Source organism: Antedon mediterranea, chromosome 1 (assembly GCF_964355755.1).
Source record: "Antedon mediterranea chromosome 1, ecAntMedi1.1, whole genome shotgun sequence".
In the NCBI taxonomy this organism is placed as follows: Eukaryota; Metazoa; Echinodermata; class Crinoidea; order Comatulida; family Antedonidae; genus Antedon; species Antedon mediterranea.
The window spans coordinates 39,757,274-39,769,853 of NC_092670.1; the positions used below are offsets into that span (position 1 = coordinate 39,757,274).

At 35.2% G+C, this 12,580-nt stretch overlaps 2 protein-coding genes across 2 annotated transcripts; one reads left to right on the plus strand and one right to left on the minus strand.

The window, feature by feature from the left end:
• The first annotated feature begins 272 nt into the window (after window positions 1–272).
• On the plus strand, window positions 273–6,693 carry LOC140063717 (F-box only protein 9-like). Its single transcript, XM_072110175.1, has 12 exons — window positions 273–392; window positions 927–1,124; window positions 1,244–1,301; window positions 1,585–1,656; window positions 1,766–1,793; window positions 2,379–2,481; window positions 3,007–3,170; window positions 3,640–3,839; window positions 4,193–4,311; window positions 5,374–5,490; window positions 5,598–5,677; window positions 5,941–6,693. The coding sequence occupies exons 1-12, from the start codon at window positions 390–392 to the stop codon at window positions 6,047–6,049; spliced, it is 1,251 nt and encodes a 416-aa protein (XP_071966276.1). The 5' UTR covers window positions 273–389; the 3' UTR covers window positions 6,050–6,693.
• Window positions 6,694–6,745: 52 nt separating this feature from the next.
• LOC140045061 (uncharacterized) lies at window positions 6,746–10,021 on the minus strand. Its single transcript, XM_072089796.1, has 3 exons — window positions 9,949–10,021; window positions 7,363–9,617; window positions 6,746–6,994 (listed from the first exon to the last, which is right to left on the minus strand). The coding sequence occupies exons 1-3, from the start codon at window positions 10,019–10,021 to the stop codon at window positions 6,779–6,781; spliced, it is 2,544 nt and encodes an 847-aa protein (XP_071945897.1). The 3' UTR covers window positions 6,746–6,778.
• Between the last annotated feature and the right edge of the window lie 2,559 nt (window positions 10,022–12,580).

A 12,580-nucleotide genomic window follows, 5' to 3' on the forward strand; every position in this document is an offset into this window, starting at 1 on the left:
CTTGGAATAACTTTCATTTAGTAGTTGTTTATTTTACCGCTACGCTAAATTACTAAAATTCCTAATTGAGATTAACAATACTCTCTATACCATAGAGATATTATAGTTCACTATATTTCTATACTATATTTAATACTATATTCTATCCTATACAATACAATTTCGTAGTAGGCCTACATGCACTAATAATTAATATCAATGATTTTTGGTTGTGCATTGCTGCCAGAAAGTAATGAGGGCGCCCTGCAATAACAACTTTTAACAACAATCGGAAGAAAAGAATGGAGGCTGCTGCAAGATATCTGAAATATTTTAGCTCAGTTCTTCGTTATTCTACCAGTGATTTTACTGTTTGAGTGTTGTTTTTAACTTACTAGCAAGCAGGTACAATGGTGCGTATACATTTATTTGATTTTTCTTTGTAATTCGGGTTTATGATCAGTTCTACTCTAGCCTATTAGGCCCAGCTATTAGGAGTAGGCCTAGGCCTAGGCGAATGCTAGGCCCTCAACAAGATTCCTAATCCTAACTAGACTAGATAAGGTGGGTAGGCGTGTTGATTAACTCCCTGGGTAGGCTACCTTGTTAAGGCTTCCTAAAGGTGTAGACCAGTAGTACGTCTAGGTTATTATTACTGCTACAGTACCATATATATTCCACGTCGTTGTATTTGTTGGCTTACAACGTTACATGTGTTTAAGACAGTAGGTAGATAGCATATTATGGAGTATATTTTTTAGTGGGAATCCTGCACAACCTAATATACTGCTGTTACTTATATTATTAATGTAAATAAATGCTTACCAAAATAACCTACTTAGGCATACCTTGATTGGTTAAATGATACCAAACCATATAGCATTTTTATGATATAAATGTATGAGCGAGTGTTATATAATATTGTATTGTGTCTATTTTGATTTTAGTCGTCGGGTGAAAGAGATTTTATTATCCCAGTGATTGATGATGATGAAAGAGAGGACGAATATGAAGAAGAAGTGAGTGTTGAGCAGCAGTTAGTAGAGTTCAGGAACAAATGGAAAGAAGAATTGAATTTAGACACGATGAAAGAGAAAGAGGAACAAGAAAAAAAGAAGCACGAGGAATCTACAAAAGAACAGAAGGTAAAGACATTCTCTAGGTTGTGATTTTTATTTGATTATTATTATAAAGTTGAAATTGAAGTAAAATTGCTGAAGTAGTATAAGTATTGTAAAATCGTTTATCATAATTTCATTTTCAGGCTGAAAAACTGTTTCTTGAAGGAGTTGCAGCTGAAAGAGTTGGTCATCTGTATGATGGTAGGACAAATAAGAAGTCTTTGTAGTACATTTTATACCCACATGTGTATAATAAACCAACCCCATATGGCAAAATAGCACTTAAGCCCTGTCTACAATATCGAACTAGTTCGATAAAAAAAGTATGATGTGCCTAAATGTGGTGGCGATATGATATCATCATGTCCATATTGGCATAATAAATTTTATCACATAAAGTTTGATAGTGTAGACAGAGATTTAGGACTGTAGTCATGGCCTGACTGCAATATTGATTAATTTTTAAATTTGTTTTAATTTTCAGCAATCTCATTTTATAGTCAAGCAATTAAGCTTGTTCCTGATATTGAATCAAAAATTCAATTTCAAACTGGAGGTAAGCAATTATGTTATGCATGCTTTGATATAATGTATTTAGTAGGACACATTATTTAACACATTCATAATTTAATCGACAATAATAAATAATTGTGTTTTTTTTATAGAATGTTCAAGTGAAGATGAGAATGAAGAGTAAGTATAACATGTTGGAAGTCAGTGTTTTAGCCTTTACTTAGTAGTGTTTTAGCCTTTACTTAGTAGTGTTTTAGCCTTTACTTAGTAGTGTTTTAGCCTTTACTTAGTAGTGTTTTAGCCTTTACTTAGTAGTGTTTTAGCCTTTACTTAGTAGTGTTTTAGCCTTTACTTAGTAGTGTTTTAGCCTTTACTTAGTAGTGTTTTAGCCTTTACTTAGTAGTGTTTTAGCCTTTACTTAGTAGTGTTTTAGCCTTTACTTAGTAGTGTTTTAGCCTTTACTTAGTAGTGTTTTAGCCTTTACTTAGTAGTGTTTTAGCCTTTACTTAGTAGTGTTTTAGCCTTTACTTAGTAGTGTTTTAGCCTTTACTTAGTAGTGTTTTAGCCTTTACTTAGTAGTGTTTCAGTATCCTAACTGGTTAGAGTGTAAATTATTCACTTGGCTAATGTATGGTCAAGACATGATGATGCATTTTCATAATAAGTATTTTAATGAACTTAAATCTATGGACTTTGAAAACTAGCGCAAAACTTGTACTGTATCATATTTATAATTATTTGTTTCTCATTTTCTACAACTTTTAGGACAGATACTATTGGGGAAGATGTAGATAATATCATTAGCACCCTTAACAATATGACAATAGATAATGTCAAAAGCCATTGTGAACCTGAATGTGAGCAAAAGGTTGGTTGAACAATCCCAGGCTCCTGAATTGTGCCTGTATAATAGGCCTCATTTAAATCATGGGTTTAATGCTTTAACAGCAAAATGCGAAAAGCCTTCAGATAATCTATATTGTTTTGACAACTCTTGTAACATAACCACAGTTCTCATTTTGCCATTTTTCCCATAACCGATAACCAAATTTGTATTTAATTGTATTAACCTCCAGTTGGATTTTTAACAAAAATAAAACCTTTAATTGTGTTTGTCTAAGCCATGTAAATGAGTTCCTAAAAATACTAGGGACCGGGAAGATATGGCAGTGTGGAACGGAACTGGCCACCCTACCAAGGCCGTAGGCAGATGAGGCGCTCTGTTTTTAACCTCTCTTGCTACGGCCTTGCCTATCCCATAATACTGAAGCTTAGTACAACAGCTCATTCAGCTCAGAATGAATATAGGACTCACTAAACAACAGTACAACAGCTCATTCCCCTACAGATGTTCAGTTCACTAAACAGTTTAAAATGTTACCTTGTTTTTCAGGAAACTCACATTTCCAGCCTACCTGTTGAGTTACTTCTTTACATCTTTAGATGGGTCGTTAGCGATGAGCTTGACTTGCGTAGTCTGGAGCAACTTTCCTGTGTTTGTCACGGATTTTACGTTTGTTCACGTGATCCGGAACTATGGAGACTTTCGTGCCAAAGGTGGATTTGACTGAATATTTGTTATATTACTTGGACAGCTTTAACGATCAACAATAAAAAATTTCCGGAAATCATGACATTATAATAATAAGAATAAGGCAGCTCATGTCTGCCTTATTCCAATCCAGTCAGGCCTTTATATTGCTAACCTCTCTCTTCAATGAGATCCACCCAGTGGCTCTCCAATGCTGGAGGCTTTGGGCATTTTTAGCTTTTTAGACATATTTTAATGCCGGTTCTTGGCACTGCTCAGTGGCCCCCATAAGCTCCGGGGCGCCTGGGTTTAGCTAGTGGGCGCTCATAGCCATTACGCCGCTGGATCCAGCCACCAATACAAACAGCGTATGTTATTTTTTTCAGTAATTTGCCTTTAGATTTATTTTAAAAACTGAAGCGTTTTATAATGAAATCTAAAACCCAGTATTTAAAACTGATATAGAAAGTTAAATAAGACTATATTCAATTATAGAGTATGGGGAAAGACAGCGTGGCTTACCAAGGATTTTCCAAGCTGGCGTGATATGTTTGTGCGTCGCCCTCACCTTCGTTTTGATGGTATCTATATCAGTAAGATTCAGTATTATCGTTTTGGTGAGGCAGGTCTTGATCACTTCTACAAACCATTTCATTTGGTGGAGTATTACCGATACCTTCGGGTTTTTCCAGATGGTAAGGACCTTCAATTTATCTGCAATGAGAATGTAGCATTAATAGACTAGTGTAATTGGAATAATAATGTATAAAGTATTTTGTAAAGGTTTCACCAATGGGCATGGAAAAAGAGAAGGAAAAGCAACAATGAAAATGCAATTGAAAGTTCTTTGTCTTTTAAATCCTGTATTACTTTTTTATATTTTGTACATAATTTAGTTTAAGTTTCCTTGTAAATAATAATAATTTTTTTTTTTTTTATTTATTTCATTTACTCTGGACGCATCTTCATTCAAAATGTGTGCCACATGTAGCTTCCAAATAAATGATTATATTATAGGCCTAATGATATGGTTGTTGTTTACAAATAGGCCACGTGATAATGCTGACCACAGCAGAAGAACCAAGCATAATGGTTATGAAACTGCGTTCAAAGACGACATCTTTTGAAGGGATCCAAGTTGGCAAATATAAGATGATTGGGGATTTGGTATGCTGTATTGTTAATTAAAGATGTATTGTCCCCCAAAAACATGAAAAATGAAGATTAATAAAATCAGACTTTAAATAGGCCACTGTTGCAGTTTTAATAAAGTTATTTACTTCTGTAAAAAAAATCCCAATACTTCACTTATAAAAAGAGAAAAAAAAACGGTTAATTTTAACTAAAAAACATTGTCTGAAAGACAAGTTAAATATTTTTTGCTTTAAATTACATTTTTTTGTCTAAGTGAATAACTATTATGCGATATTAAAATGGCATAGGCCTATTCAAAAACAAGCTGGACGATTATTATAAAAAGACAATATAAACATAATTCTTAAGTATGAAATATATGGATATAAAAAAATACTTACATTACCATTCAGAAATAACTTCGATATTCTCCTGTGTATATTAAACAATTTTTTATAATGTTGTTACAATCCTTGCTAAGAAATGTTTTAAATAGTCAATCAATAATAGATTTACAATAGAGGGAAATGGCGAAGCATGATATCACGGAAAATTGCCGATCGGATTTCCTTTATGTTACTTTAGTGTATATACAACACCTTTGAAAAACATAATATACACAAATAGAATAAGGAAAATATATATATATAATACTCAGTGGTATAATGTAGAGACCTGAGGCCCTTGGTTTAGAAACTCTAAGTGGCCCTCCAACGTTTTAATGCCCGTTTTTTCCCTCTGGGCACTGCTCAGGGGCCCCATAAGCTCAGAGGGCCCTGGGTGTAACCAGTGAGCCGTTACGCCACTGATAATACTCCTCTTAATGTATTATAATTAAATCTGAACACATTTGATTTCAATTCATGTTACAGACTGCGACAAATACCAACAGTACTGTTATATATTCTCCGCGGCGCGCGGTGTCTGTTAGGGGTCGTGAAACGGACCATGGATGTCGCAGTCACAAATAAACCATTTGATCTCCGGAGCTCAGCGTTCTATTTATGTAGTCATATTATGTGATTTGTGTGAGATGTCCTTCGAGTCCAAGCTGCTCCTAGAGAAATACGCCTAATACAACGTTTCTTCTTGTAGATGACGTGTGTGATGCAACGTGAAAATCTAAAGGTGTACGACAATAAAATGAAACGATATCGTAAATGTAGAAGCCAAGACTCTAATAACAACAGCTACAATCAAACATTCCATATGGTATGAACACTTGCTTGTTATTTCTTAAAAACGTATCTGGATTCTAATTTTATTTTTCCATCCAAATGCTTTGGTACAAAAACAACTTTTGTTGAAATTGTTTTCAGGAATTCAAAGTGAGCGGTTCCATTCAGAGACCAAACACGCGGTTGGAATGGCGACGCTATACGGTTGAAACGCATCAAAGGTAGTAGAAAATATTTTCTGTTTTAGGCTACTTTATACACGTAAAAGAAACCGTATTATTCTGTTTTATTTCATAATAGTGTGAATATCTAATACGGTATTCTTAAAACCAGATACAATCATACATACATGTTACAGGGATACAGTACTTATATTATTTAAGATTATACATTTAAAATTCTTAATTATTTAAATAATGAAGTATAACACACAAGTAAATCCTTACAAAATGATTATATTATTAACATTATTTCTGTCTTGCAGACGTTCTGGTAGAAACACTTTCGGAGAAATTGACATCAACAACACATTTCCAACAATGTTCTTCTCACGTGTTAAGAGTTACTTAGCAATTTCCAGTAACCCACTGTAGAATAGGGTTGAACACGGAGAAATAAGTATCCATGATTTGAGTGTGTACAATTTTAAAAATGTTTTATAAGTCGAAATTAGCATAATAATATAACGTATTGATGCCTTATGATAAATCGCCTTCGTTCATACAGACAGTGACGCAAAGTTTTATTTCTGGTTCATTTGAAATCTACTATCGCAAAAAAAAACTTTTGAAAGAATTCGAAGAAGTTATAGAAGAAAGGACAAAAAAGATTATATTTAAAATGTTTGTAAATTTAACATAATAGAAACGTCTTTTACATTTGTCATTCGTGATTTGTTTCTGCTGTGGTTTTTAAAACTTTGATTTGACGAGATGTCTGTATAAAACATCAACTACTAAAACTGCAATTTGATTTGTATTATCAATATTTTTACTTTTTTAACCACCAGAGATCAGCTATTTAAATATATCTGATATTATAATGTGTATAGATAATATCAATGATTTACTTATTATTTACACCATGGAGAAATAACTTATTTTATTCTCCATGTTTACACTTACCATGTCTAACTAAATTTAACTTACTAATTATACATATCATTTTACTAAAATACCGTAGTCCACACAGATGTGTTGGTTTAAGTTGTGTAGAACACAAACACGATTAAGCATACACAAGTTTTATATTAAAATTATTTTAATTTGTGTGCAAATTATGTTTTCTATTTTTGTTTCGGTGTCAACGAGCTAACCACCCATTCAAATACTACTGGATTTAATAGTAGTATTTTGAGACGGTCTTTTATTTCTTTGCGATGTTAGTATTCTCTTCGTTGAATAGGTGATGTTGAACGCAATGAATATGAAAACGCCTTGAAGAGAGTTTAGGATGACAAAGAGATACCAGAGGATCACGTGATCAAAGAACGACGCAAGAAATCCAAATATCAAGGATAATCCCATAACTGTTGAAATCTGAAAATGTTAATAATTTAAACAAATTTAATTGGTTGGAAATTACAATAATTATATTAAATGTATGCTTATAAGGTTTATCGCAAATAACGTCATTGCACAATGCATGGCGGAAAGGGTTTGGGAGCAAACGTCACGTCACGTAGGCCTACGTACAAACAGCAAATCACGTACGTGCTGGTACGTGCGCGTCGTGACGTGCTCTCAAACCCTTCTCACCACGCACGCTATTTGCAAAAAACCTTATTTTTAGAAACTCGTTATCTACTAGGCCTAGACTATACTGTATTATTCAAATGCTATAGCATGCCTATGGCCTACTGTATAGTAATACTATGTTATCATAGGCCTAATATAACATTTGTTACCCGTATGTAGACGAAAAGTTCTTCAGCTAGCTGCTTTTGCTTTGACTTGTCACCACTGACAACGGCAGTGGATTGTTTACTTTCTCTGATTCCGCAAATCGTTGCAACAAATAGTATAGCGTTTGGTAAAAGAATGACAGCCAAAGGAATGCCGAATACGTACAACAATGCAACCTCATCCCGAATCCAACAGATAGAATCATCTCCGTATATCACGTTTAAGCCCGTACAATCACAATGATGCAAGCTCATAAGTACTCCAATGTAAACTGCAGGAATTCCCCAACTATAGATAAAGTAGTACATAAACGATTTCTTCTTTGAACGCTTACTTCTAGGTGCCGCTCTAAAAACTAAGAATGTTCTAGAAAGTTCAAACGCAATGGTGTTCATCCATAAGAAACAAACCAGCCAAAGGTAAAGCAGAAACACAGCCAATACTGTGCAAAGCGTTTCCCATCTAATAAAATTGCCTTGAATGAGTGTAAGCAACAAAGCGCCAAACAACGAGATGGAGATATTTATAAGAATGTTTCCAGACAATGTTCTAAGTTCTGCGAAGATTATACGTAGAATAATCGTTAAGAGAAGACCAAGGAGCGACAGAATGGTCCCAATAACACTGATGTACGATAAGATTCCATCATACTTGAAAAATTGATTTATTTTCAATACAATCTTTTCTCCAGTTTGATTCTGAAAAGAACACACTCGAACAGTGTCGGTCGTGTTCGAGAAAATTATCTCATCTTCTTGAAATACTTTTCCTGTTGAATCATTGTAAACATAAGTTCCATTCCCTTGATCGATGAAAGCCGATGCAAGTAGTGACGTTTGTGGACAAAATTGACATGTTGATACTGACAGACTTCTACAACTGTAAGACTCATTACTGAACTGGTGAACAACCTCTAAAAGATACCCACCATTAGGAAATAGTGCAGTATGGTTGTCGTCGTAATCAAGAAATTCATCTGTGATGTTTTCACGAGGACAGAATAAATTCTCGGGTAGTTTTGTTGTTGAACAGTTGTGTGTAAAGGTGACAAGATTCAACTGAGTAGTGTTAGTGTTATTGATTCCAGTCATTACTAAGTTATAGATAGCATACACTAAATCGCAATGATTTGCCGACATTGAGATTGACATTACTGACTTGTTCATCTTCTGCGTCAATATTTTGTGATGATATTTAACTTGAAGTATTTTCAGATTGTCAGTAAATTCATCAACACATGTAGCATTTTGAACACCTTGATAATGGTAATCGACTGATACTGATTGTTCTTGTAGACTGCAAGAACAAAATGTCTGTTGATGTATCTTCTTGTCACTTTTTGTGCAATCGGTGAGATTGAATGGCGCGTGCGCGTCGACGCATTGGGAATCTTGAAGCGACAATCCAGGACTACACGATAGCGCAATACACTTGCTTGTGAATGGATCGAAAACCTCACCAGTAGCACAGGTGACTCCTTCTGTGACGTAAGACCCTGACTCAGAGTCAATGCGGACAGAGCTTTGGGCAGAAAAGTCAACTACAACTGTTAGTGGTGTAAGTCCAAGTTCTGGGCCTTCACTAAACGAAGGATCTTCACATGAATATTCGTTCATATCGTTACAAATTGCACAATTTTGGTTTTTATAGACACGTGGTCCATCATCATCATAAACAATAGCTGTGTAGTTCCGTTCTTCACATGCGTAAATCACACTTTCATTAGAATAGCTTTCTTTACAATGCCCTACTGCTTTCCAATTGCAAGCCCGCCTTGTATCGTTAGTACCTAATAGCTTAAATTCTTTTTTAAAACCTTCGTCGATATTTTTTAATTCTAGACAAGTATTCCCGCTGCAATAAAACGTCACTTCCCATGCCGTTACGTTGGTAGTTGATACACCATTGCAAAGAGCGCAATACACGTTTCTATATATATTATCGTCTTGATCTGACACGATAATCGTCAAAAGAATGTCATTTTCTCTTGGATTTTCACATCTTTCAACGTAAACAGAACTTGTATCTCTACATAAACCAATTGCGTAAAAGCCAGATGTGAATTTTCTATCTCCTGGAATACATTTTAATAATATATTCGAGTACGGTGCTTCTACAAATTGTGAAGATGGGCAGGTTGACCCATAGTCGTAGCAACAATCTTCAAAGTATTGGCAAGCTGGATCACATCCACATTCAACTCCTACGTTGGTTGGAGGCGATCCACAACGATTTTCACATAGATGGTGTACACACACTACAAAACACCAGGAAAGAAAAGGTAAACATTAATTTGAATTTGCACATTTGTAGAATTTCTTTTGCACATTCAACGTCAAAACTGATCGTTTTTTTACATTTAACGACGTGATGTTTGCATTTTACTGAATTACGAATGATTTGCACATTTGAGGGTGCCAGGTTTGCACAAATGTGGTTGTTCGCACAAATGTGACGTTTTGCACATTCCACAGCCCATCAAGGCTTAAACCTACCAACATAAACCCAAGTTCTATTTTCATCCCATTTGATTGTGCAACAAATTGATCAAAAGTCATGCCAATGGGCTGCGCTGCTGTAATACTTACTTTCATGGCAGACCACGATATATGATAACAGGCCCACTGTTACAAAGACTGTAATATACGTTGTTGAACACATGTTTATTAATCTGTAAAACATGGTTATGTCAACAGGCGGATTCCTTCCCCTTCCTAAATTGAAAAAAATAATGTAAAAGTTAGTTCATATTTTTAAAATCAAGAATCTGCATAATTTGGTCAAACCATAGTGATTTTATAATGAACTATAATATCTCTATCACTAAAAACTTGGCACTGTCATAATGATGATGAGCCATTGTTTTGCAATAGGCCCAATTTTAGACACATTTTATTTTATCTTTTACGAAAATTCGTTGCTCGACAAGAAATTATATATTGTTACCTAGTATAATGTAATCATTAGCCTAAAACTACGATATTTATATTTTAAAAATGAATATATTATTTTAAAATTATTAAACTCCGTAAAATTACCCATTGACGAATTGGGAATTTAAGTCTGCCTTACCTCCTAAACTCAAGTGGAAACCTCGTTCAAACGGCGACCAACGATCAACTGGTAATCGTTCATCATGAGTCGTTTAATAAACGATCAATTCGTATTCCAATTTGACATTTGAGTGACATTTGAGCGACACTTGATTGACGCTGCGTTATTTGCTAAAATCTTGATTTCCCTAGATTATTTGCAAAAAAACTAAAAGCAGCATTTCGAGTATTTATTTTAGAAAAAATTCGGAATTAACTTTGAAATTAAATTAAAATAAATTATTCAGAATAAATGGCCTTAATTGGTGAAATAATATATTATTTGTTGTATATAGTAAATTATAATGTAAAGTAAGGGCTCTAAACACAGCGTGTACAACTAAACATTTATTCAGAAGAGAGAGAACAATTATGGCACGCCAAAGGCGTCGTTACAACATGCATATATAACACATCCTCCCTACCATTTTAAGAATAGTAAGGGTCATTCCATCTCAGTTCACCCAAAAAAAATGGAATTTTAAACCCTACCTCTTCCAATTTTGATGAAATTTGGTATATGGGTGATTCATAGCAATTAAAGCAAAAATTTCAAATTTTAACTTTATCGGACCAACGGTTTTCGAGATATCGCAATTTAAATTTTCGGTTTTTACGCAAAAAAGGGCGCGACCGCCACGTTTCAAAGAGCTGTATCTCGGGAACTATAGGTTCGATTTTAAAAACAAAGGTATTTTTGTAAAGGGGAGACCATAAGGAACCTAAATATACTAATTCTGTGTGTTTTATGTTAATTTTAAGTTGAATAAAACTTTGACATATATTTTGACCTTGAAATCGACCCCGTGGAACACGCCCGATTTGTTGGTGACCATCACGAAAAATGTAGCCCTACGTGTCAACTACAACATATAAAAAAATTGGAGGTTTTTTTTTGTTTGTTTCCATAAAATTACAATTTGAAGTTGACATACCTCTTCCTTTTAGTGTATTTTTGGTGTTGTTATACTTTATACACAGTGTGAACACTAACTGTTAAGGTGTCTTATTGTTACGCTTTCTCATCAGGCCCACTTAAACAGTAGATGTATTTTGATATGAGAAATACTGGGTAACTCACATACTTTTCAAATCAATTTTGACACATAGTTTAGTGTCCTTACTATGTTATTATGCACATTTACATATGCATAATAAGTGATTGCAGATAACATACAACAGTTAACTGTATAGGCCTTTTTAAAGGTTGTCATCCCCTATTTAAAAACAAAACTACCAACCATGAAAAAAGTTCATTATTTCACAGATGGATGTGGCAGCTAATACAAAAACAAATATAACTTTATTAACCTTTGCCACCACCAGAAAGATTTTGGTTTAGACGCCGAGTGGAATTTTTTCGCTACATCGCATGGCAAGAGTGCATGTGATGGCATAGGTGGAACAGTTAAGAGGCTTGTCACTAAGAGAAGCTTACAGCGTTTGACTGAATGTCATATTCTCACATCTCTCAGTATGTTCGACTACTGTGTAATTTTTAATTTTTATTTTATGTCTTTAGGCAATGTGGCCAAGGATTACCAATAGTGAATTAATCACTGTCCTATCAGATACTGTAGGTGGTAATCCCCCTGATACAGGGGCTATTGTGTGAACCAGTTCACCGGGGTAACCCCTACTCTTTTTCGAATAATGAACTGGGTTCTTTAAAGTACACACAGGTTATAAATGTGTACACTGGACCTACGGTTTATAGTCCTTATCCGAGAAGACTTGTTCCACCACCAGAACTAGGAGCGAGTCGGCCTCGAACCCTTGCCGATGTTGTTCTTGGCTCTTTAGGTACGGTAAACTGCACCCCTGCCTTAACTGCTCAGCCATATGACTCGCTCCGTATCCGGATATTCACCCCCTGGACATTTACCCCCCGGACAACTACCCCCCGGACAACCACCACCTGGACCACTACCCCCTTAGGACAACTACCCCTTTAGGACAACTACCCCCCGGACAAATACCCCCCGGACAACTACCCCCTTAGGACAACAACCCCCTTAGGACAACTACCCCCTGGACAACTACCCCCTGGACAACTACCCCCCGGACAATTACCCCCTAGGAACAATTACCCCCCGGACAATTACCTCCCGGACAATTACCCCCCGGA

Excerpts from the sequence above, each read along its gene's own strand:
- LOC140045061 (XM_072089796.1), bottom strand. The coding sequence starts at position 10,021 with ATGTGTTCAACAACGTATATTACAGTCTTTGTAACAGTGGGCCTGTTA. Across the intron at positions 9,618-9,948 it reads TATCGTGGTCTGCCATGAAA|TGTGTGTACACCATCTATGT; the intron begins GTAAGTATTACA and ends GGTGTTTTGTAG. Across the intron at positions 6,995-7,362 it reads AACTTTTCGTCTACATACGG|ATTTCAACAGTTATGGGATT; the intron begins GTAACAAATGTT and ends TAACATTTTCAG.
- LOC140063717 (XM_072110175.1), top strand. Across the intron at positions 1,657-1,765 it reads AATTCAATTTCAAACTGGAG|AATGTTCAAGTGAAGATGAG; the intron begins GTAAGCAATTAT and ends TTTTTTTTATAG. Across the intron at positions 1,794-2,378 it reads AGTGAAGATGAGAATGAAGA|GACAGATACTATTGGGGAAG; the intron begins GTAAGTATAACA and ends TACAACTTTTAG.